This window comes from Canis lupus, chromosome 7 (assembly GCF_003254725.2).
Source record: "Canis lupus dingo isolate Sandy chromosome 7, ASM325472v2, whole genome shotgun sequence".
Taxonomy (NCBI): Eukaryota; Metazoa; Chordata; class Mammalia; order Carnivora; family Canidae; genus Canis; species Canis lupus.
This window is the reverse complement of record NC_064249.1, coordinates 24,658,945-24,686,123: the sequence shown is the minus strand read 5'-3', so window position 1 is coordinate 24,686,123 and position 27,179 is coordinate 24,658,945. Positions and strand designations below refer to the sequence as shown.

General features: G+C 35.3%; 1 protein-coding gene across 7 annotated transcripts in view; it reads left to right on the top strand.

Moving 5' to 3' along the window:
* The window catches only part of RABGAP1L (RAB GTPase activating protein 1 like), a 729,489-nt gene that overhangs the window by 147,917 nt on the left and 554,393 nt on the right, over window positions 1–27,179 (top strand). For all 7 annotated transcript variants that reach the window (XM_049112262.1, XM_049112263.1, XM_025430245.3 and 4 more), the window contains one exon: window positions 17,471–17,612. In XM_049112262.1, the coding sequence (XP_048968219.1) occupies window positions 17,471–17,612 (142 nt within the window). The remainder of the gene's footprint in view (window positions 1–17,470; window positions 17,613–27,179) is intronic.

Genomic DNA, 27,179 nt, shown 5'->3' with positions numbered 1-27,179 from the left:
GTTGGGGAAGGGGCAGAGAGGGAGAGAGAGAGGAAGAGGAGACTTCATGCTGAGGCTGGAGCTCGACCTCAGAACTCTGAGCTCATGACCTGAGCCAAAATTAAGAGTCAGATGCTTAACCAATTGAGCCACCCAGATGCCCCTGCCCAAATTTTTAAACTTTTTTTTATCCACAAAACTGTAATTTTTTCCAAATTTGGATTTTGTCTTTTTTTTTTAATCAGCTTCATTTTAGGAAAACAAATAACTGTTTTTCTCCTTAACAAAAATGCATCTCTTTTCTTATGTGCCCCCCCCCCTTTTTTTTTTTTACTGAATACATCTCACTTTCTGGGTATATGATGATGTTTTTCTTACTATTTTTAGAAGTTTAATTAGATATATTAGTCAGAATTTTTAACCATTGGAAACTTTGATTTCTAGTGAAAACTAATAAACAACTATGAATGTTCGTCATATCAGTATTTAAAAAATTTGCAAGTTTATGAATACATGTTATTTTTTATTATTTATTTATCTAAAAAAGATTTTATTTATTTATTCACAAGAGACAGACAGAGACAGAGACATGGGCAGAAGGAGAAGCAGGCTCCTGAGCCCGATGTGGGACTGGATACCAGGACCCCGGGATCATGCCCTGAGCCGAAGGCAGACACTCAACCACTGAGCCACCCAGGCATCCCTATGAATACATCTTAAAATTTTGAGAAGCACGTGCCTTTTTAAAAATGAAGCATTAATATATCCAAATTACTTTAGTTTCTCTGTAAGAAGAAGCCAAAAGTAAATAAACTTATATTTAGTGATTTATGTTTTAGTATTTTCTCTTACTTGGAAATGATCTAGATATTTAATGAATTTAACTTAACTCATTATTTAACTTAGCAAAATGTTTTTAAAGATTTTAAGTTCCCAAAAAGATTTGGGGAAACTATTGTTGAGGTGGAAGAACTTCCTGTGCCCTTCATGTTTTTTTTTTAAATTGGACTAAGAATCAAGTTGTCAGGAGAAAATCAAATTCCTTCCCTCCCTCCCTCCCTTCCTTCCCCCTTCCCTCCCTACTTTCATTTCATTTTTTTTTAAGTTCCAGACGATTTAATATGCAATATTATATTAGTTTCAGGTGTATAGTATATTCAACAGTTCTGTGTCTTACTCAGTGCTTATCATGATAAGTGTACTCTTAATTCCCTTCACCTCTTTAACCCATCCTCTACCCATCTCCCCTCTGGTAACCATCTGTCTATTCTCTGTAGTTTGCAATCTGTTTTTTGGCTTGTTTCTTAATTTCCACATATGAGTGAAATCATATGGTTTTTGTGTTTTAAAATTCCATGAGTGAAATCATATGGTATTTTTGTTTGACCTATTTCCCACTTAGTATTATATTCTGCCTTCTACATCCATCCATGTTGTTGCCAATAGCAAGATTTCATTCATTTTTATGGCTAAACAGTATTGCATTATATACCACCTCTTCTTTGTCCATTCTTCTATCCATGGATACTCGGGCTGCTTCTATTTGTTAGCTACTGTAAGTAATGCTGTAATAAATATAGGGGTGGGGCAGCCCCGGTGGCTCAGCGGTTTAGTGCCGCCTGCAGCCCAGGGCGTGATCCTGGAGACCCTGGATCGAGTCCCACGTCGGGCTCTCTGTATAATGTCTGCTTCTCCCTCTGCCTGTGTCTCTGCCTCTCTCTCTCTGTCTCTATGAATAAATACAAAAATAAAAATAAAAAAATAAATATAGGGGTGCTTATATCTTTTCAAATAGTGTTTTGATATTCTATGGGAAATACCAGGTAGCAGAATTACTGAATCATACGGTAATCCTATTTTTAATTTTTTTGAGGAACTTCCATACTTTTTTTTCCCACAGTGACTATACCAGTTCGCATTCCTGCCAAAGTATACAAGGGCTCCTTTTTCTCCTCATCCTCACCAACACTTGTTATTTCTTGTGCATATGATTCTAGCCATTCTGACAAGTATGAAGTGATATGTCATTGTGGATTTGATTTGCATTTCCCGGGCTATAAGTGATGACCATCTTTTCACATGTCTGTTGGCCATCTGTATGTCGTCTTTGGAGAATTATCTGTGCTTGTCTTCTGCCCACTTTTAATTGGATTATTTATTTTTTGGTTGTTGACTTGTTTTAGTTCTTTATATATTTTGGACACTAGCCCTTTGTCAGATAATGTCATTTGCAGATATATTTTTCCATTTTGTAGATTGCCTTTTAGTTTTGTTCATCATTTCCTTTGCTCTATAAAAGCTTTTTATTTTGATGCAGTGCTAATAGTTTATTTTTGCTTTTGTTTCCCTTGCCTTGGGGGGCCTATTTAGAAAATAGCTGCTACTATTGATGTCAGAAAAATTACTGCCTATATTTCCTTTTAGGTTTTTTATGGTTTCAGGTCTCACATTTACCTCTTTAATCCATATTGAATGTATTTTTGTGTATAGTGTAAGAAAGTGGTCCAATTTCCTTCTTTTGCATGTAACTGGCCAATTTTCCTAGTACTGTTTATTGAAGAGGCCTTTTCCCATTGCATATTCTTGCCTCCTTTGTTGAAGATTAATTAACCATGTAATTGTGGGTTTATTTCTGAGCTGTCTATTCTGTTCCATTGATCTTGTGTCTGTTTTTGTGCCAATGGTATACTATTTTGATTTCTACAGCTTTGTAGTATATCTTGACATCTGGGATTGTGATACTTTCAGTTTTGTTCTTTTTCAAGATTGCTTTGGCTATTCAGGGTCTTCTGTGGTTCCATACAAATTTTAAGATTACTTGTAAGAAGTGCTATCAGTCTTTTGATAAGGATTGCATTAAATGTGTAGCTTGCTTTGGGTAATATGGACCATTTTAGCAATAATTGTTCTTCTAGCATAGAATATCTGTTTGTGTTGCCTTCAGTTTCTTTCATCTCTCATCAGTGTTTCAGTGTTTTCAGAATACAGATATTTCACTCTCTTGGTTAAGTTTACTCTTAGGTATTTTATTATTTTTGGTGTCATTGTAAATGGGATTATTTTCTTAGTTTCTCTTTATGCTACTTCATTATTATTGTAAAGAAATGTAGTAGGTTTCTGAATATTGATTTTGTATCCTGTGAGCTTACTGAATTCAATTATAAGTTCTAGTAGCTTTTTGGAGGAGTCTTGAGGATTTTCTACATAGAGTATTATGTCATCTCCAAATAGTGAAAATTTTACTTCTTCTGTACCGATTTGGATGCTTTTTATTTCTTTTTGTTGTCTGGTTGCTGTGGCTAGGACTTCCAGTAGTAGGTTGAATAAAAGCAGTGAGAGTGGGCATCCTTGTCTTGTTCCTGACCTTAGGGGAAAAGCTCTAATCTTTTTCTCATTGAGTTTGATGTTTGCTGTAGACTTTTTATATATGAGCTTTACTGTATTGAGGTATGTTCCCTCTTAACCTGCTTCACTGAGGGTTTTTATTATGAATTGATGTATTTTTCACATGCTTTTATCTGTATTTGTTGAAATGATAGTTTGGTCTTCATCCTTTCTCTTGTTGATGTGATGTGACATTGATTGATTTGCAAATATTGAACCACCCTTGTATCCTAGGAATAAATTCCACTTGACTGTGGTGAATGATTTTTTTTTTTTGTATGTATATTGTTGGATTCTATTCACTAATATTTAGGATTTTTGCATGTGTGTTCACCAGAGATACTGTCCTATAGTTTTTTGTTTGTTTGTTTGTTTTTTGTATTTTTAGTGTCTTTATCTAGTTTTCGTATCAGGGTAATGCTGGCTTCATAGAATGAATTTGAAAGCTTTTCTTTCTTTTCTATTTTTTTGAATAGTTTGAGAATAATGGGTATTAACTTAAATATGTGGTAGAATTCACCTGTGAAGCTCTCTGGTACTGGGCTTTGTTGGGAGTTTTTTGATTACTGATTCAATTTCATTGCTGGTTATTGGTGTGTTCAAATTTTTTATTTCTTCTTGATTCAATTTTGGGAGGTTATATTTTTCTAGGAATTTATACATTTCTTATAGGTTACCCCATTTGTTGGCATGTAATTTTTTATAATATTCTCTTACAATTCTTTGTATTTCTGTAGTGTTGGTTGTTATTTCTCCTTTCATTTCTGATTTTGATCCTGTCTCTCTCTCTCTCTCTCTCTCTCTCTCTTTTTGATGGGTCTGGCTAGAGGTTTATCAATTTTGTTGATCTTTTCAAAGAAGATCACTTTGTTTTCTGTTTTCACTGTTTTCACTGATAGGTTTGATTTTTTAAAAATTTAGTTTCTATATTGTTTATTACTGCTTTAATCTTCATACTTTCTTAGACTAGGTTTTGGTTTTGTTTGGCCTTCTTTTTCTAGACCCTTTAGGTGTAAGGTTAGGTTGTTTATTTGAAATTTTTCTTGCTTCTTGAGTATTGGTATAATCTTCTGTCTTAGAACAGCTTTTGCTGCATTCCAAAGATTTTGGACTATTATGTTTTCATTTTCATTTGTCTTTATGTATTTTTTCATTTCCTCGTTGATTTCTTGTTGAGCCATTTATTGTTTAGTAGTATGCTATTTAACCTTCATGTATTTGTGTTCTTTCCATACTTTTTCATGCAGTTGATTTCCAGTTCTATAGTATTGTGAGTGGAAAAGATGCATGGTAGGACTTCGTTCTTTTTTGGGTTTTTTGGGAAGATTTTATTTATTTATTTATTTGAGAGAGAGTGTGTGTGTGAGCGGGGGGAGGGGCAGAAGGAGAGAGAGAATCTCATGTATACCCCGTGCTGAGCACAGAGTCTCCCTGGGGGCTCAGTCTCACAAACCTAAGATTATGGCCTGAGCCAAAATCAGGAGTGGACACGTAACTGACAGCCACACAGGCACTCTTGACTTCCATTTTAAAAAATCCTTTGAGGCTTTTTTTTTGTGGCCTAATATGTGATCTATTCCGGAGAAAGTTCCATGGGCTGTTAAAAAGAATGTGTTTTAAGATAGAATGTTCTGGAATGTTCTGAATATATCTTTTAGATCTATCTGGTCCAATGTGTCATTCAAGGCCACTGTTGCCTTGTTGATTTTCTGTTTGCATGATCTGTGCACTGATATCAGTGGGCTGTTAAAGTTCCGTACTATTATTGTATTACTGGAGATTACTTCCTTTATGTTTGTTGTTAGCTCCTTTATGTATTTGGGTGCTTCTATGCTCCTATGCATAAATATTTACAGTTGTTTTATCTTCTTATTGGATTGTCCTCTATTGCAATGTAGTGTTCTTCTTTGTCTCTTTGTTTTAAAATCTATGTGTCTAATATAAATGTTGCTAACCTGACTTTCTTTTGACAGCCATTTGCATGATAACTGTTTTTCCATCCCTTTACTTTCACTCTACATGGGTCTTTAGGTCTAAAATGAGTCTCTTGTAAGCAGCATATAGATAGGTCATGCTTTTTTATCCATTTTGTCACTTTGTGTCTTTTGATTGGAATATGTAATCTGTTTACATTCAAAGTAATTATCAATAACTATGTACTTACTACCATATTGATACTTGTTTTATGGTTATTTTTGTAGTTCTTCTCTGTTTTTTCTTGTTCTCTCCTCTCTTGGTTTGCTGCTTTTATTTAGTGATATACTCGGATTCCTTTCTCTTTATTTTTTGCATACTTATTACCAGTTTTTGATTTATGGTTACCATTAGGGTTATTTATAACATCTGCCTATATCAATCTGTATTAAGTTTATGGTTATTTAAATTTGAACATATTTTTTGCTCTTCCTCCATGTTTTAGGTATATGGTATCATACTTTACATCCTTTTATTTTGTGAGTCCCTGTAGATATACTTAATTTTATTACTTTTGTGCTTCCTACTTTTCTTGTACTTATAGCCACTCAAAGGGTTTCCTTTAGCATTTCTTGTAGTGATTGTTTAGTGGTGATGAATTGCTTCAACTTTTGTTTGGGAAGCTCTGTCCTTCTATTCTGAATGATAGTCTAGCTGGATAGAGTTCATGATTCATGATTGCAGGGTTTTTTTTCTTTCAGTATTTAAAATATATCAAATATATCATGCCAGTCCCTTCTGGCCTGCAATTTCTGCTGAAAAATTTGTGAAAGCCTTATGAGATTTCCCTTAAGGATGTAAGGGAAACACACACTGCCTTGTTTGTATATATGTATGTATGTATGTAACTATCTTCAGTTGCTGCTTTTAAAATTCTCTCTTTATTTTTTTAAAGACAGCCTCAGCCATCTGAACCAGGGAATTCCATGGGGGCTGGACAAATCAATAGGATAGCACCTGGCTAGTATTGCTAACATTGTTGCCAAACAAACCTGAATAAACTTGTCACAAGAGAAGCCAGTAACTCAGGAGACAAGGGTTTGGAAAACAGAAGAGAAAGGGAGAAATATATTTCAAGTTCTAGGAAGGTGGCAGACTCAAGCCTTAAAAACCAACATCTCCTGGCGAGATGGACACCTAGGGTTTCATTGGAGGAGGTTCAGGGGTGTACATGCAAAAGAGTAGACAAAGAGTGTGTGATCATGGGTGGGGGCTCCTTATGTGTTCAGCTCAAGATCCTGGGCGGGAAAGAGGACATTTGGGATGTGGTCTTTGAAGTATTTGATTGCTATCAGGGTGTAGTTGGAATGTTCTGTTCATTACAAAGTATTTTTGTCAGTGCCACCTGAAAGTGTAATAAGAAATAAATATAGTAGTTTATGGTTACAGCATGACTTGTTGAGTAGTCTTGTCTATTTCTGGTTTTAACTGTTTGGGTCTGTGGTTGAACAAGAGGGCTTGCTGACATTAAGTGTAACTTTTATTTATTTTTTATTTTTATTTTTTTAAGTGTAACTTTTAGTTATAAAATTTGTATCTTAGTTTTTCTGGTAAATGGAATAAGTTAAGATTATTGGTATAGATGACTAATGCTTTCTTTTAATAATTGTGGAGAAGCTACTAAAGATTTGTATTTGTCCTTGGCAAGTCAAGTTTTAAATGGCCTTTCCTTCTTGTCTTTACTTGTTAAGAAAAACCTGCCTGCAATTTGCATTTTAAAGAGATAGGCTTTCTTATCTAGAAAGTCTCAGAAATGACTTGGTAGAACACTGAACATTTTCATTTTAAATGCACAGGGAAGGGGATCCCCTGGGTGGCTCAGCGGTTTAGCGCCTGCCTTTGGCCCAGGGTGCGATCCTGGAGTCCCGGGATCGAGTCCCGCATCGGGCTTACAGTATGGAGCCTGCTCCTCCCTCTGCCTGTGTTTCTGCCTCTCTCTCTCTCTGTCTCTATCATGAATAAATAAATAAAAAATCTTAAAAAAAAATGCACAGGGAAAAAAATAACCATTTTCTAGAAGACTTTCATTTCTTTAAGGTAAGAATTTTTACAATATTTATAAACCTTCTGAGATAAATAGGGGATGTTTTGGGATTGGTGAAGGGGATTGGTAGTCTTTGAATTACTTTTGGAATCACAGCTTTGGACCTGTAAAGACTAGTTTTGTAAAGAAAGGACAGCAGTTTCTAATTTCTCACAGAATTTTGTTGCTGCCTAAATGATATCATAGTACTAACAAACCCATATATCTGTGAGAATGTCTTTTTTTCCTTTGGCTACATTTAGCTTAGGGGAAAAGGTCTAAAAAAATCTCTACCAGGCCCTGGATATCAGCTTTCCAGTTTGACCAAATTTCTGATTATAGTTATTAAATCTTTTAAAAATATCTTGTCAGGTTTCGACTGAGACAAACAGTAAAGATTTTTGGAAGTAATAACCAACCTCATGGGCCTAAAGGACCTCAAAGAGGGTGTAAAGGATACAATTTTACAAGAGCTAGGACCATTCCCCAAGATAGCCAAAGAAACAACCACCTGCATGTCCCAAGGCAGGCAAAAAGTCCAAGCTGTGTTATTGGGATGTAAAGTGAGATGGGCCAGAAATACATAGTTATTCCTAAGAGTGAAATTAATAACCAGTGGTTCTGGTTATGAAAAGGATGAGATCATGTGAATTTTTATTTTCCCTTCTTGACTAGGCCTGGCGGTGATCTGTTAAAAACAGTAACAACAAAAATTTTTTGAAGATCCTCCTTTGTGTTAATAAATTTTGTCATAAAGCTCCCTCTTTGACCAAGATGTGGAAGATATCTGAGGAGGGTAGTTTTATTTTAACCTCAGGTAGTTTTATTATTTATTTTTTTAATTAAAAAAAATTATTTTTATGAGAGACGGAGAGAATGGCAGAGACACAGGCAGAGGGAGAAGGAGGCTCCATGCAGGGAGCCCGATGTGGGACTTGATCCCGGGACTGCAGGATCACCTGGGCCGAAGGCAGGTGCTAAACCGCTGAGCCACCCAGGGATCCCCTAGTTTTATTTTAAAAGGTAACTTTCTCTTTAGAGTGTAAAGGCAGTTCAGACAGAAATTAGTAGACAGTGAGTACTCAGGTAAAAAAAGCTAGAAGGGAGCAGTAGGAATTATGTCAGTCTTACAGTTTTTTGTCTTAGGTATTGCTTGTATTTTCAATTTTTTATTAGCCTTTTGTAATGAATCTTTCAGTGAAGCTAATTTAGAATCCTTTTAGGAAGCTTCTTCAAACCAATTAAAATAGGCTTCCCAATCTATTTAACCTGAGAACCCTTACTTTTAACTACACCTTTTATTGTTTAAAGATTTTATTTATTTGCGAGAGAGACAGAGATAGTGACAGCACAAGCAAGGAGGAGAGGGAGAAGCAGGCTCCCTGCTCAGGATCCCAGGACCCTGGGATCATGACCTGAGCTGAAGGCAGATGCTTAACTGACTGAGACACCCAAGCACCTCTCAACTATACTTTTTATTTATTTATTTATTTTTTTGGTGATATAATTATAATTTTATTTTTATTTATTTATTTTTTATCTTTTTCAATTATTTATTTATTTATTTATTTATTTATTTATTTTTTATTGGTGTTCAATTTACCAACATACAGAATAACCCCCAGTGCCCGTCACCCAATCACTCCCACCCCCCACCCTCCTCCCCTTCTACCGCCCCTAGTTCGTTTCCCAGAGTTCGCAGTCTTTACGTTATGTCTCCCTTTCTGATATTTCCCACACATTTCTTCTCCCTTCCCTTATATTCCCTTTCACTGTTATTTATATTCCCCACATGAATGAGACCATATAATGTTTGTCCTTCTCCGACTGACTTACGTCACTCAGCATAATACCCTCCAGTTCCATCCACGTTGAAGTAAATGGTGGGTATTTGTCATTTCTAATAGCTGAGTAATATTCCATTGTATACATAAACCACATCTTCTTTATCCATTCATCTTTCGATGGACACCGAGGCTCCTTCCACAGTTTGGCTATTGTGGCCATTGCTGTTATAAACATTGGGGTGCAGGTGTCCCGGCGTTTCATTGCATCTGTATCTTTGGGGTAAATCCCCAACAGTGCAATTGCTGGGTTGTAGGGCAGGTCTATTTTTAACTGTTTGAGGAACCTCCACACAGTTTTCCAGAGGGGCTGCACCAGTTCACATTCCCACCAACAGTGTAAGAGGGTTCCCTTTTCTCTGCATGCTCTCCAACATTTGTGGTTTCCTGCCTTGTTAATTTGCCCCATTCTCACTGGTGTGAGGTGGTATCTCATTGTGGTTTTGATTTGTATTTCCCTGATGGCAAGTGATGCAGAGCATTTTCTCATGTGCATGTTGGCCATGTCTGTGTCTTCCTCTGAAATTTCTGTTCATGTCTTTTGCCCATTTCATGATTGGATTGTTTGTTTCTTTGGTGTTGAGTTTAATAAGTTCTTTATAGATCTTGGAAACTAGCCCTTTATCTGATACGTCATTTGCAAATATCTTCTCCCATTCTGTCGGTTCTTTGAGTTTTGTTGACTGTATCCTTTGCTGTGCAAAATCTTCTTATCTTGATGAAGTCCCAATAGTTCATTTTTGCTTTTGTTTCTTTTGCCTTCGTGGATGTATCTTGCAAGAAGTCACTGTGGCTGAGTTCAAAAAGGGTGTTGCCTATGTTCTTCTCTAGGATTTTGATGGAATCTTGTCTCACATTTAGATCTTTCATCCATTTTGAGTTTATCTTTGTGTATGGTGCAAGAGAGTGGTCTAGTTTCATTCTTCTGCATGTGGATGTCCAATTTTCCCAGCACCATTTATTGAAGAGACTGTCTTTCTTCCAATGGATAGTCTTTCCTCCTTTATCGAATATTAGTTGACCATAAAGTTGAGGGTCCACTTCTGGATTCTCTATTCTGTTCCATTGATCTATGTGTCTGTTTTTGTGCCAGTACCACACTGTCTTGATGACCACAGCTTTGTAGTACAACCTGAAATCTGGCATTGTGATGCCCCCAGATATGGTTTTCTTTTTTAAAATTCCCCTGGCTATTCTCAACTATACTTTTTAAATGAGCAGTCTTGTCTAACTGAACATTCCCCATGATGGCCACTGTAAATTCTAGGTTATTTTTAATAAAAGTTTTTTCATCTTGCTAGATATCTACAACCTCTAGGATTTTGGTTCTTAGACATAAAATAAGCAGATGTGCTTGACTCTTTAGAATGTAAGTATCCCATTAGCTATGTCTTTGGATTTCTCAGAACCAACTAATACCTAAAAGTTGTGTGCTGCGGGGCTGGGGATTGTGCATGTTTTACTATTTACCTTGCAGCACAAAAGTTTTCTTGATGTTGTCAGATGACCTAGTGTTAATCTAATCCATCTGTGACCTGATCCTACCACAAGGGTCTTCAAGTGGTAAGTGCTCTAACAGTTGTCAAATACTTGACCTGTACCCACCAATTTTTATGGCTTTTTGCTTCCAAGATTCCTACTTGCATTAGTGTTTATATACATAAAACAAGATGAACAAACATGTGCTTTAATATATTAGCAGTACCATGTCTTGGCCTCAAGAAGGTCCTGTGCACACCACTGACAATTCTTGTAGAACCTTGCTGAGGATTTCTACCCAGGGGATTGTGGTCTGAAGGATTGGGGGCTTGGTTCTAGGCAGACCTTTCTGCCAGCTCAGTTGTGCTCTGGGCAAAATTGCCATCCGCACTGGGCTCTAGGCAGAACTACTAGCTCTTTTGGGTTCTGTGCATAACCGTCTGCCAGCTCAAGCTGACCTGACTGTAAAGGGCAGCCAATCAGATCAGGAGCTTGAGTGCAAACAAAAAGGCAACTCTCAGGCCCTCAAAATGACAAGAAACTCAATGAACTCAAAGGGTTTGCCTTGTTTCTCATTGTCCCTGAGTGCTGTCAGAAGTTTACTTGAGATCCCACCACTGCCACCAAATCTGTTAAATAACAAAATTCAATTCAAACATGTTTGAAGATCTAATTTTCTTTATTCAGCAATTCATGAATTGGGCAGTACCCCATCTAACAACTAGAATGCTCCAAAGAGTTCTATAAAATGGAAAATTTTTATAGAATGATGAGGGTAAGAAAGTTATTGTAAAAGAATAACAGGTTGTTACAGGTAGGGCACTGTCTAGGGAGAAATCAGATGTCTTATCATATAGATTACCATATCTTTCATTGTAGGGTAGAGAGGACCCAGGTGGCAGAACACTGGAATGGATTGAAAAATTTCTGACTAACTGGTTAAGGCTACATTTATGGGGATTGTTGGAACCAGAGTTAGATTATGTGTTAAGTACTGGTTTGGAAACTTGGTCTAAGTGACGCTGTTTTGGGCCTGTGATTTTTTTTCTTTTTAACACAGTTTTAAAGCACAAAAGGAAAATTCCATTTTGAAGATGCATGTTGATTTAAGTGTATTTAAATAAAAATATAATCAGTTAGTATAGCCAAAAGTAACTATGTGAGGTGGTGGATAGTAACTAAACTTATTGTAGAGATTATTTCCCAATGTATATGATGTATCAAATCATTATGTTGTACACCTTAAATTTATATAATGTATGTCAATTATAGCTCAATAAAACTAGAAAAAAAGTAAGTAAGTAACTGAATAGGAATAACTGTTCTAATTGCAGAAAGATGAAAATTAACAAGGTTGAAAGGATTACTTATGTGTGTGTGGGAAAATAAAAAGCCATGGAAGGCAAATGTTTTACTAACTCAACAGTTTTGTTTAGGATTGGCTTTGTTTTACAAACCTCAGTTGTTTTTTTTTTTTAAGTGATTTTTTTTAAAGATTTATTTTTATTTATTTATGATAGACATAGAGAGCGAGAGAGAGAGAGGCAGAGGGAGAAGCAGGATCCATGCCAGGAGCCCGATGCGGGACTCGATCCTGGGACTCCAGGATCACGCCCTGGGCCAAAGGCAGGCGCAAAACTGCTGAGCCACCCAGGGATCCCCCAAACCTCAGTTGTGTAGAGTCAAATAGAAGCTGCTTGCAGGTGTATTTTTTCCATGTTATTATATATACTGCAGCTTAGTGAGACTATATGATTGTTATATGAGTTGTGATTTTTTTAAACATAGACATTTTTGTTAAGAACAAGAGTTCTTATTGGCAAATGTTCACAATTTAGCCTTTCATCAGAAACACTTGTGGCTCTTTAAAAAACTCAGATTCTTGGACCCTATCCTAAAGATTCTGAATAGAGATAAAAGCATTATTGTTCTTTGTATTTGATGATAGTAACCATTGGAAAAAATTAGAGTTTATTTGTATAAGTATGATGAATCTTTGTAATGTGGTTGAATCAGCTACACTCTCATTGAGCACCTGCCATGTATTTATGTGTTTCAAAGTACTCTAGTTCTAACATGAACTAGATAATTTATTTTACAAATACAGACAGGTAGATTTTTAGTTATCCAAAAATAAGTGAATATTGGAAACAAAAAGTATATTTTATTTAAAAAGTCATTTTGAAACTCAACTGGTGGATATAATGTTTAGGTCTACATGAGATTAATGAGATTATAGTAATAGAGTCAGTTACGCTTGCATAGTAAACTAGGTCCAGATGAAATATTTTACCACTGTTGTAACACTTATCCACAATAACAAAGTTCAGTAGTTGTGACTGAGACCATATGGTTTGCAAAGCATAAAATGTTCCTATCTAGCTTTTTATAGAAAAAGTTTGTTGACTTCTGACAAGGAATAATTGTTTATAAGTAAAAACTATTTTACTTCTTCCTTTCCAATCTGTTTGCCTTTTCTTTCTTTTTCTTGCTTTATTGCACTAGCTAGGACTTCTGTATGATAATGAGTGGGAGTGGTGACAGTCTATGTCCTTATTGTGTTCTTAGTGTTAGGAGGAAAGCATTCAGTCTTTTACCATTAAGAGTGACGTTAGTTGTAGGCTTATCATAGATACTGTTTATCAGGTTGAGAAAACTCCCTTGTATTCCCAGTTTACTGAATGTAAATAAATGAATGCTGAATTTTCTCAAATGCCTTTTTGTATTTATTGATCATATGTCATTCTTCTTTAGTTTGTGAATATGTTGGATTATATTGATTTTCCTTTAAAAGATTTAAAAAATTTATTAATGAGAAACACACAGAGAGAGAGGCAGAGACATAGGCAGAGGGAGAAGCAGGCTCTCCATGGGGAGCTGGATGTGGGACTCGATCCCAGGACCTGGGGATCATTCCCTGAGCTAGAGGCAGATGCTCAACCACTGAGCCACCCAGGTGTCCCTCTATTGATATATTCAGTGTTGAAGTATTGTTGCATTTCCCAGATAAACCTCACTGGTTTTGATATATATTTGTAACTATAAGCTATGTTGCTGGATTTTGTTAATATTTGATTGAGGATTTTCGTCTTATTTTTTTATGAGGGATAGTGGTCTGTGATTTTTTTTTTTCTTGTAATACCTTCTTTAGTTTTGGTCTCAGAGAAATGGCCTTGTATAATGAATTGGGAATCCCTTTTTTATATTTCCTTGGAGATTAAAATAAAAAGATTGATTTATTTGAGAGGGGAAGGGGCAGATAGGGAAAAAAATCTCAAGCAGACTCCCACTGAGTCAGTGGAGTGCAATGCCGGGCTCGATCTCACGACCTTGACGTCATGACCTGAGCCAAAATCAAGAGTCACTGACTCTCACACAGGTGCCCCTGAAGATTTTTTTAAAAAATAGCATTGGTGTTGTTATTTCTTTAAATATTTAGTAGTATTTGTCATTGAAATTATATGAACCTGAAGTTTTCATTTCAGAGAGGATTTAACTTACAGATTCAATTTCTTTAATACAGGTTATGTATTTCTTCCTGGATAAGTGTGGATATATTTTTTAGCTTTCAGAGTATTGGTCCATTATATTTAAGCTGTCCAATTAATATGCATAGGGATGTTTGCATTATTCATTTTGATATTGTGATATACAATATACAAATCAATATACAATATCACAGTACAAGTGATATACACTATTTTCCTAGTTACCAGTAATTTGTACTTTCCTTTTTGCTTGGTCAATTTAGCTAGAGGTTTATCATTTTATTGATCTTGGCTAAGAACTACATTTTGGTTTATTGATTTGTGCTGTTTATTTCCTTCTTTCTCTTGCTTTGGGTTATTTTGCATTTCCTTTTCTTTAAGGTAGAAAGTTAAATTATGATTTTGGGGTGTTTGGTAATATAAGCACTTATAGCTCTAAATCTCTACTCACTGTTTAGATGTTCCACTAATTTTGATTTGTTTTATTTTCATTTTTGTTGAGTTCAGAATATTTTGTAATTTAACATTTCTCTTTGACTTTGATCCATGGATTATTTAGAAATGTTACTTTATTTTTAAGTATTTGGAGATTTTTCATATATATTTCTCTTACTGATTCCAGTTTAATTGTATATGCTCACCAAATAGGTATTTTACAATTCAATTTTTAAAACTTTTTTAAAGATTGTGTTATAACCCAGGACGTAGTTTCTCTTGGAGAAAAGTTCCATGTGCATTTGAAAAGGATGTGTACTCTGCCTTTGTGTTGTGCAGTGGTCGATATATATTAGATTTTATTGTTGATGTTCAATTCTTCTATAACCTTGCTATATTTTTATATACGTTTTTTTGTGATTATTGTGAGAAACTGTGAAATCTCCAATTATAAATAAGGGTTTGTCCATCTCCTTCCAGTTTTATCAGGTATTTATATTGTCTAGTTGTTAGGTGAATTTACTTATAAGATGCTTTTGTGTTTTCATTGAATTGATTCTTTTAACATTGTTATGACCTTCTTTACTCCTAGTGATGTTTTTTCTTGTCTGGTAGTCTACTTTATCTTATATTGATATAGTCTCTTCAGTTTTCTTTTGATGAGTGTTTTCATGGTATAACTTCTTCCTCCATTTTACTTTAACTTACCTATATTATTATATTTAAAGTTTTTTTTTTAGATAGAATGCAATTCTGTCTTGTTTTTAATATAATTGGACAGTTTTTGTCTTTTAATTGGCATGGTTAGGCCATTTATGTTTAATATAATTATTGATATGTCTGAATTTAGGTCTGTCATTATATTAGTTTTCTGTTTTCATTTCTTTCTTTTTCCTTTCTTTCCAGTTATTTGAACATGCAGTTCGTATTTCATTTTTACTCTATTGCCCTATATAACTTTAGTTGTTGCTTTAGGGATTGAGGTCTCTTGAATATAGTAGAAACTGTTTCTTGAATATAGTAGAAACGCAATAAAATTTGGTTGGCTTACACCTAATAACTTTTCATGGCTGTTTTCTCTTTTTTAATGCAGTAGACAATTTTTAACTTTTATTATTTGCTAATTGATTTGAAGATGCACCTGAAATTTGATTTGTGGTTCAGAATTAATTCTTGAAAACAGTGAATAATTAGTAGTTATATTTTTATAATTTAAATGGATTATAGTATAGGTAGATATTAGAGATAATTTTATCTCCCTTTATGCCTATATTATTCTTGGTTTTTTTTTAGAGTCTAATGTGCTATAAATGTTGAAATAGTAACAAGTGTTATTAAATATTTGTTTCAGTTACTCTGGTAAATGTCTACAGTGTTTAATATACTTTGAATGAATCAACCATGAATTAGTTGATATAGATACTGTGACTCAGCAAAATTAAGTAATTTGTTCAAGACTAACCGTCTTATTAGTAGTGAAATTTGAATTCACATCCAGATCAAGTTGATTCTGAAATTCATGTTTTAGTATTAGACATTCATGCTACTGATACTTGTTGAGTACCTACTGTGTGTCAGGTACTATATTATTTCTGATTGAAAATCAGTTAAGTCCTTGCCCTTATGATGCTTACTGTCTTATGACAAGACTGCCATTAAACAAATAAATATAATAATAAATGTGTAATTACATCATGGTAATACTGTGAAGGGGAAGGGCAGGGAATGAAAAGTATTAAAACATGAGGAACTTAGCTCAGATATTTTTTAGGAGTGATATTAGAGGTAAAGATATAAGATTGATGGGAGTTAGAAAGGCTATTTTTGGCAGTGAGAAAAGGATGTCCCAGGATCTTGAATTGGAAAAGACCTAAAGGTTCCTGGAGCTGAAACAAGGCCAGAGTGATTGGAATGTAGTAACCAAACTATGGGTATTAACTGAAGAGAGACGGGGCTAGGTTATCTAGGGCTTTGTAGGCTATGCTAGTTTAATTGGCAATTGCCTTAATTTTTCCTCTTTAGAAAAGGGCTGTTTAAAATGTAAACAATTTGGGGATCTCTGGGTGGCTCAGCGGCTTGGCGCCTGCCTTTGGCCCAGGGCGCAATCCTGGAGTCCTGGGATCAATTCCTGCGTTGGGCTCCCGGTGTGGAGCCTGCTTCTTCTCCCTCCTCCTGTGTCTCTGCCTCTCTCTCTCTCTCTGTCTATCATGAATGAATGAATGAATGAGTAAATAAATAATCTTAAAAAAATGTAAACAATTTATAAAATCTACCTACTTCCATGAATTACTTGATGGATGTAGCTGATATCTCTATCTCAATGCAAGGTGTAGTCAGTCCTAGAAATCTAGCATTACTTATCTGTCTGCTCTAGAATCTGTGGTGTTTCAGGTTTTTTTGATAAAAAGAAAATGTGTACCAAAATGGTTAGTAGATTTCATTAGTTTAAATAATACTAGAAGAATAATGCATTTTTTTTAAATAATGCATTTTTTAAAAAAAGATTTTTAGTTATTCATGAGAGAGACACACACACTCAGAGGCAGAGACATAGGCAGAGGGAGAAGCAGGCCTCCTGTGGGGAACCTGATGTGGGACTCGATCCCAGGATCCCAGGATCACGACCTGAACCAAAGGCAGACTTTCTACCACTGAGCCACCCAGGTGCCCCAAAGAATAATGCATTTAGAATATCATGTAGAAAACAACACACTTAAAAAACTTTCTTAACTTAGGACATGCAGTAGATCAAACATGACATGCTCTTCTTAATTTCAGCTATTTCTGATGAACCTTGAAAATACTATCTTATAGCATTTCCTTCAAATTTCTAATACTAAATAATATGTTTATATCTTTCTCAGTCTGAGGGAAAAGGTCACGCCAATGCTGGAGATGCAATATATGAGGTAGTAAGTCTTCAGCGACAATCTGAGAAGGAGGAACCAGTCACTCCCACTAGTGGAGGGGGTCCAATGTCACCACAGGAGGATGAAGCAGAAGAGGGTAAGAAGTGGTACTTACTCAGTTCTCTCTCTCTATAGAGCTGCTTTACTTATAACCCTCAAAGGGGGGTGTGTGTATTTTTGTCTGTGTGCATGTATGTCTGTGAGGAGTGTGAGAGAAGAATGATAATTATTCCTAGTCTCTCTTACTCTTAGGCTACATTTTGCTAGATGCAGAAGAGATTTTGGTCCATTGGTTCCTTGGTTGTATAGGCTCCAGTGCCACTTATACATTTGTTTAAATTTAACAGCCTCACTTTGCTATTTTGCTTCCTGTTTTATTTCAAATATCTTTGAGGTGTTTAATGAAAACCACCTTCTCTCAAGTGGTTTTAGAATTTTAGTGATAGATCATGCCCCACGGGATGTCTGGGCGGCTTGGCAGTTGAGTGTCTACCTTCAGCTCAGGGTGTGATCCCGGAGTCCCAGGATGAAGTCCCACATTGGGCTCCCTGCATGGAGCCTGCTTTTCCCCTCTCTCTGTGTCTCCGCCTCTCTCTCTCTGTGTCTTGCATGAATAAATACACAAAATCTTAAAAAAAAAGATCATGCCCCACTACTCATTTGATACTATTTAGTTCTGACTTGTTTTTTCTTGTTGTTTTATCATTCTACTACTCAGTTTTTTGAAATAGTGTGATGTGTACTCTGTTTACTACATGGATGCCACTGAGAGCTGCTAACCAACCTCACAAGAGTCACACTTCATTTGGCTCTGTGCTTGGTACTCTTCTTATAGAAGCTAGAACTAAATGGCAGATCTTTGCTTGAAGCCCTTAAATTATCTGCTTATAGGGTATGACTAATTAAAAATAAATTTCTGAATATATGTCATCTTTGAAAAAAGCATCTTTCTATGAAACCATTCCTTTATTTGTTTGCCATGCAGATAATGATTATTTTTGGCTAATATTTATTGAGTGTTTATTACATGCTAGATATTATTCTAAGTGTTTAATAAAAAGATGTGAAGGTATAGTTTCTGTACAATAGAATGCACTAATTTTATTTATTTATTTATTTATTTATTTAATTTTTGAAGATTTTATTTTTAAGTAACTTCTGTACCCAACATGAGGCTTGAACTGGCTACTTCCAAATTGAGTCCCATGTTCTATTGACTGAAGCAGCCAGGTGCCCAATGTACCCATTTTAATTGTATAGTTCATTGAATTTTGGCAAATGGATACATCTGTATAACCACCACCAGTGCCGTAATATAAAATCTATCCCTTACCCGCCACCCCCACCCCAAATTTCCCTCATGCCCCTTTGCAAGAGTCATCCTTTCTTCTTACCTGTGATCTCTGGTAATCACTGATCTGTTTTCTGTCACCATGTTTTGCCTTTTCTACAACTTCATATAAAAGGAATCATATAGTACAAATCTTTTGTATATAGCATCTTTCATGTAGCAAATCTTTTGAGATTTATCTATGTTGTATCAGTAGCTGGTTCCTTTTGTTGCTGGGTATTAATTTACTGTAACGATATGCCACAATTCGTTTATCTCATCACCAGTTAATGGATGTTTGAGCTGTTTGTAGCTATTGGCTATTAGGAATAAAGCTGCTAAAAAAAAAAAAAAAGGAATAAAGCTGCTGTGGATATTTGAGTACAAGTCTTTGTTGAATATCCACTTTCATTTTTCTTGGGTAAATCACCTAGGAATGACTGGCTAGATCTTCTGGTAAGGGCATATTTAACTTTCTAAGAAACCATTAAGCTAGTTTTTCAAAGTAGTTGCATTGTTTTTCCATCCTTATCAGTAGCATATGAGTTAGTTGCTCCATATCCTTAACCACATTTGGTATTGTCAGTTCTTAAAATTTTAGTTAGTCTAGTGGGTGTATAGTGTATCTTGTGATATTAATTTGAATTTCCCTAATGACTCATCATGTTGTTCAACTTTTCATATGGTATTTGCCATTTGTATATCTTCTTGGTCAACAGTCTATTCAGATCTGTTGCCCATTTTTAAATTGGGTTGTTTTCTGATTGATTTTTTCAGATTTCATCTCACTGTATATATAGATAGATAAAAACCCATTATTAGATATGTTTTGCAAATATTTTGTTCCATTCTGTAGTTTGCCTTTTTATTTTTTGAACAATGTCTTTTGGAGAGCAAAAGTTTAAGTTTTCTAAAGTCTTATTTGTCAGGTTTTTTTCCTTAATGATTTGTGATCCATTAAAAAATTTTTTTGGGGGGGCCTTAAAAACAAAACAAAAAAACCCTGTATTATCTCTTATGGTTTCTGAAGGTCAGGAATTAGGGAGTAGTTTGTGTGGGCAGTTCTGGCTAAGAATGTCTTATGAAGAATCAGGTGTTGTCTGGGTATGTACTCATCTTCACTTCACTGAGTGAACCTGAAAGGGGCCCATTCACATAATTACCAAAATGATGCTGTTGGTTGGCAAACAACTTTGTTTCCTCTCCACATAGGCCTCCCCATAGGGGCTGCTTGGGTGTCATTGTGGGAGAATGGCTAACTGCCTCCAGACAGCAATCCAGGAGACCAAGGTAGAAACTGTAGTGCCTTTTATATCCTAGCTTTGGAGTCATGCAACATCACTTCCTAGTATTCTCTTGATCACAGAGTTCAGCCCTACTTTTATTGTGTGACTCTACTATATTCTCTGTAACACTCCCAGAAACACTGTTGTAGTCATCTCCTTTCCAGCCAACACAAAGAGGAAAAGACCAGAGATCACATGCAGGATGATTTTGGGCCAGACTTAGAGGCACATTCTTTTCTGGTAAACAAAAACCACAACACTGGTTTGGGAATGTAATTGAGCTATGTGCTCAGGAAGAAAAACGAGGTGTGACAAGTATCTACCAGAAAGTAATTTGAACATGAGATTTCAGGTAATGTCTTACAAAAATGCCATTCTCTTTAGAAATAAAAAATACATGGAACTAGGATTGGGAGAAAACAAAAATAATAGAATGACAGGTGCTACTGAACAGGAATACCTTATTATAATTTAGTAAATAAAAATTCCTTCTATCCACTAACTTAAAAGAAGGTTAACTCACATGGATTAAGTATCTGCTTTGTGGCACGTAATGAATGAATGAATGAATAGATCTATTTTATTTAAATAAATATCTATTAGATATAGATCTAATTTATATTTTACATTAGTCCTGAGAAATAAGTAGTATCATCTTTTTAGAATATATGAGGAAATAGACTAAAAATTTTAGGTAAATCATTTGTGATCAGAGGGCTAATAATAATATAGAGAATCCAAACCTATGTTAGTCTCACCCTAAAGCCAGTAAATTTTCATGACCTATAAAATCAAGATATTCTTCTTTAAACCACTGAATTGATGTAACTCTACTCTCAATTGCTTAAAAGGTAGTATTTTTAATATTACAGACAAGATATTTTAGATCTTTACATATTTTAGGTCATATTCTAGATCTAACATCAAACACCTTGGGTAGAAGACTATAATGCAATATAATATTAAAATATAACATGAGACTCTTATCTTCCAAACAGCATTGTTTTATGTGAAAGCATTTTTGAAGAGTGATTTCAGCATATAAATCAACTAGTGCATTAAAAAAGACCTTTAGATATAAAATATTTCAATTATGTCAGCCTGAAGCCAAACATCCTTCTTTAAAGGACAGATTGTAGAAAAACCTGTTGGAAGCCAAAATATTCTCTTCAACAGAAGTCTTTCAGATACACAAGCACACCTTTATTTTCCATGTATTTTGTCTGACATATTATTCGATGTTATTCAGGGCTTGGACAGGTATTTTTTGGTTTAGTGGTAATTATTTCAGGGGTGAGGAGATTTGATTTTTTTTTTTTTACGTTTATTGAAGTATAACTAACATACAGTATTTTATTAGTTTCAGGTGTACAATATAATGATTCAACATTTCTATACATTTTCATTGTACACCATGATTAGGGTAGTCAGCATCTATCACCAAATAATGCTATTACCATTTTACCGATATTCCCTAACTGACTGAACCACCCAGGTGCCCCTGTTTGCTCTATTTAAGAGTCTTTTTTCCTTTGTCTCTTTTTTTGTTTGCTCATTTGTTTTGTATTTTAGATTCCACATATAAGTGAAATCATATGGTATTTGTCTTTCTTGGTCTGACTTCTTTCACTTACCATTATACCTTCTAGGTCCATCCATGTTGTTGCAAATCATCAGGGAAATGCAAATCAAAACCACAATGAGGTACCACCTTACACCTGTCAGAATGGCTAGAATCAAACCACAAGAAATAACAAGTGTTGGTGAAGATGTGGAGAAAAGGGAACCTTTGTGCACTGTTGGTGGGAATGCAAACTGGTGCAGCCATTGTGGAAAATAGTATGGCAGTTCCTCAAAAAATTAAAATAGAATTACCATACGATCCAGGAACTCCATTATTGTGTATTTGCCTAAAGGAAATAAAAGCACTAATTTGAATAGACATAATGCACCCCTATGTTTATTGCAGCATTACTTATAAAAGCCAAGCGATGGAACAGCCCAAGTGTCCATGGATAGATGAATGGATGATGAAGAGGTAGTATGTATGTATAGTGGAATATTATCCATAAAAATATGACATCAAACTTCATTTTTCATGTCATTTTCACAGAGTTCTTTAGACACAATTGTGTCTAAATGGCTACTTCAAAATATAAGAAATAGAGGTAGAAGAGATAGATTTGAGAATATTCTGGAGGTAAAATCAAGAGGTTTATAAATTAATTGTATGTCATGAGCAGCGTAAGAGAAGAAAAAGAATCATATTTCAGGTTTCTAGGTTAGGTAGCTGGATGATCTTGGTACCAACAAATGAGACAAGACGAGAAAGAGTGGGTTTTGGAGTAAGGGTAAGATTTATTCTGTTTCATTGATGAGTTTGAATTTGCTGAAATTTAAGTGGGACTATTTTTCAGTTATTAGAAGTAATCTTTAATTGTGAGAGAAGTTTAAAGCTGGACATAAAGGTTTGAGAGACATTGGCATGAGGTAATGAGAATGGCTGAAATTTCCTTGGGGGAAAATGTGGGAGATGCAGGTTAAAAGTAGAAATTAATTGATCACTGACATTTGTAGGGTAGATGAAGGAAGAGAAAGCCCAGCTAGAGGATTGCAGAAAAATGATCAGAACAATGTGAGGAGAACTAAGACAGTGTAGTAACAGAGTGGAGATGTACAAGGTAGGGGTGATGTGCAGCATGGCTCAGGATGAAAGGACCAAAAACTGTTAATTGGTTTTGGTGAATTTTAGAAGTCACTGAGGGTGATTTTACTGAAGTTGGGAAAGAAATCCTGTTATAGTGGATTGAGGAGGAGAGAAGAGTGTTCTTAAACTTTCAAAAAGGTAGTGAGAAGAAAAAAGATTAGATTAAAAACATTGGGTTATATTAGGCCAAGAAAGGGGTAAGAAATTTGAGTTCATCTGTAGTTGGAAAGGGAGAGCTAAAATAGGATTTAGCCACTGAATGCGTAACATGCTTCTGTGTCTTTGCAAATGCTGTTTACTCTGTTTGGAGGCTTTTTCTACTTAAGTCCACCTGAGTAAGCCTTCAACAAAGGCATATTAACCATCAAAAGAAAATAGTAATTTTAGCGTACTGGCAGTTTCTATACTTAGAGATGTTTTAAAATATTTCCTATTTTAAACATTTTTTTAGTAGGTTGCTCAGGCAAGTTACATTTAAAAAGTATTCAATGTGGGATGGCTGAGTGAGGAGCTTGGCAAATCCACTTATCGAAAAGCAATGATAAAAGTCAATAAAATTGTCAAAAATCAGACAGTTCAGGATTTGGGAAAGTGACACAAAATATTGAGAAGCATTTATTCAAGAAAAACCACTGAGCTCAGGTAAGAACAGTCTGTATTTTAGTCCCTGAGGATGCTTCCATTCTGCTCATTCCCACCAGTGGCTTATTGTCATGGTGGGTTTATGAAGGTAGGAAGCTGTGAAAACTAGGAACTTTGCAAAAACAGATCCATAAATACTATGAACAAATTGGTGGTTGCCAGAGGGGTGAGAGGTGGGGAATAGGCAACATGGGTGAGGGGGAGTGGAAGAGACAGGCTTCCAGCTGTGGAATAAATAAGTCATGGGAGTGAAAGTAATAGCATGAGGGGGGCACCTGGGTTGCTCACTGGTTGAGCATCTGCCTTGGCTCAGGTTGTGATCCTGGGTTCCTGGGATTGAGTCCTGCATCAGATTCCCCATAGGGAGCCAGCTTTCCCTCGGCCTATGTCTCTGTCTATCTCTGTGTCTCTCATGAATAAATATATATATATCTATATATATTTATTCATGAGACACACACACACACATATATATACACACACATACGTATTTATATATATATATATATATATTTTTTTTTTTTTTTTATTAAAGTTACAGCATGAGGAGTGGAGTCAGTGGTACTGTGGTAGCATTGTCTGGTGATAGACCATAGTTGCACTCGTGGCGAGTGCTCCATAGCATATAAAGTTGTCCAATCACTGTCTTGTACACCTGAAACTAATGTAATATTGTGTGTCAGCTATACTTCAGTCAGTGACAGAATAATAGCTTTGTTTTAGCTGCTGGAAGGGGTTTACTTGATTTGGAGCAAACATAGAAATCCCATATTTCTGGAATGTTGTTGGAAATAGTGATTTTTGTGGCAAAAGAATGGGAAGGCCTTTTTTATAAATAGCATGTGGTTGTAGTTCTGGTTGGGGAAAGCCACAGATTGGCCAGAATTTAAACAAAATTTAAGGAATAGGTGGGTCTTCAGAAGACTGTACATATCACTGGTGGTCTGGAAGACTGTGTATGTGTGCAAAGCTGTGCACATACTCAGGAGAGACTAGAGAGAGCCCTACCTAGTCACATGTCTGTGCTGGACCTGAGGCCTTGCATGTGACCGAGTCATGTTTCCAGAGATCTGTCTCCAAAATGGTTTTGCTTTTTTTTTTTTTTTCTATTCAATGGAGAGCAGCTGTGTTCCAAGTGGAGTGAATAGCTAAAGACTGATTCTCCGACCATCAAGCCTTTAGTCTTCTGCTCTCAGCAAGTGTCCACTCCTGGGCTCCAAATCTCAGAAGCCAGAATCTGACCTCTCTCTGACTTTATCATTTCTTGTACTGGATTATTGTCATTGCTCCTCCCTCCTACACTGTTGTCCCTACCTACCCTGGACTGTGTCCCACATACCAGCCATACACATCCTTTTAAAATTTGTCAGATGATTTACTTCTTCCCTTAAAATCCTCTATTGGCTTTTCATTTCACTCAGCCAAAAGTTCTGTTTAGCAAGAATTACAAAGCTGAATGTACTCTGGCTCCCTGATTTTTACCTTTCTGGCCTTATTTCTCACCACTCCCTCCCTCACAGATGCCACACTTATCCTTTTGCTATTCTTCGGACACACCAGGTGAATGCTTTCCTGGGCTGTAGCACTTGTAGTTGCCACTGGCTGGGACTCTTTTTCTTAGATGCCACATGGTTCCCTCCTTTGCCTCATCCTAATTTTTCTTCAGATGCCACCTTCTCATTGAAATCTTGCCTGCTCAATAAATAGAGTGAATAATAATAAATGAATGAACTAATAATTAAAAAAATAAATGTATTAATTATAATACATAAAATAAATGTTTCTCCTTTTATAATGCCTCAGAATGATTCAGTACTGAGAAGAATAGAAAAACAGAGGCAACACTTTTGGGTTGCATTTGAAAATATGAAAAACATACATAAAATTTTCAATTTCTCATCCTTATGTATATGGAGGTCTAAAGAAGAACAAGTCATCAGATTTCTTTTTCTCTAAAAATTTTTTCACTTCTGTCCTTATTTTTCACTATTTGAGATGTCACCTCGTCTTTTGAAATTCTATTAGCCATAACTTATATTTAAAAAGCTACAAAAGTCACAGAATAGGAAGTAATACTTTTTTTTTAAATAGATCAAGCATTTCATACATTTTCAGTATGCTTTATTATTAGTTCTGTAATTGACATTTCTGTCAACGCAAATATCAAAAGTTAGAGCTGGAGGTGGCATAGAAATGTTTTCCTGCTGGGGGGGAATTGGAGTATTCTTTTATTTAATTATTTTCAATAATTTGCCTGTCAAAGCAAAAGTGGAAGTTCAAGTCACTCTAAATTGTCTTACCTTAACCTGTAATTTAACTAAAAAGGGATTCAGACTTAAAAGGACTAAAATTGCTCTTAATTTCCTGAGAAAGATCTAAAGTAAAATGATTTAGGATATCTTTGCATATTTTTCAACTGCTGTTCAGAAAATGAAGTTTGTTAAAGGGTATTAATTTGAATGCAGAGGAATCTTAGCAGAAAGTTAAATCCATCAATGCAACATTGAAGGGATTATTTATTTTTTATTTTTTTGAAGGGATTATTTAAAAATTACCTTATCACCTTCACATACTCCTACATATTCTGAATTTCTCCTGCCTTTGAAACTTGAGGTGCCCTTGGTATTGCTTCATCTGTATTTCAAACTGGCATTCTGTTTGTTAACCTGAATGAAATTTGTATTTGTATTTAAAACATGGATAGTAAGTTACATGAAGGCAAGAGATGGCAAATACAGTATGATTTCCTTTAAGACACATGCCCAAGTAATTGTAAAAGACCAGAGTTACAGGAATATTAGGTAAGCTTCATTCCTGGTTGTACTTTTTATGTTCAGTTTAATTGGTGGTATTTGTATTTGTATTGGTTAAAGTGCTATCTAAAAAATAATTTCCCCATGATTTAAGTGATTGTCAGCTTGTTTAACACTACTCCTAATTTATTATAACTAAAGAGCAAAATAGTCTCAAACTCAGTCTGAGGCTTATTGTCTCCTAATTTCTTAATTCATAGTCTAATTAGATAAAAGGCATCACAAAGACCTTTTAATGTAGAAACTGGTTTGCAGATGAAAATTCTTTATATTCAAATGAAAAGAAGATGGGGATATAGAAAAGAAATTAGGGATGGAGATCTTGTTTTTTTTTTTTTTTTTGTTGTTTTTTTTTTGGAGATCTTGTTAAAGTCTTGTTTCTTAAGTCTGGGAGGGAACCTGATATGCATTTCTAAAAAAAAAAAAAAGTCTGCTGCCAGATACCACACTACACTTTCAGTAGCAAGGATTTAATTTGCCTGCTTATATTAATTCATTTAATTCTCATATCATCCCAGAAAGGTCCACATTATTACTATATCCGTCTTGCAGATGAGCAAAATATGTTCCAATAAAACCATCTTAGTACATTAGATACTATTTCTTTAGCAATCAGATACTTTATTTATAAAATTTGTGTGTGTGTGTGTGTGTGTGTGTGTGTGTGAGAGAGAAGAGAGGGAAGAGGGGGAGAGAGGGAGGACAGGACTTTATAATTTTTTATTCTTGGATTTTAAATTATCTTTTTCAACAAAATGATTAAAAACATATTTAATAAGGGAAGGTATTTAAGAATAAAGTGAAGGAAGAGTGTATTAGTTTTCTATTGCTCCATAACAAGTTACCAAACAAGTAGCATCTTAAAACAACATACATTTGTTATCTC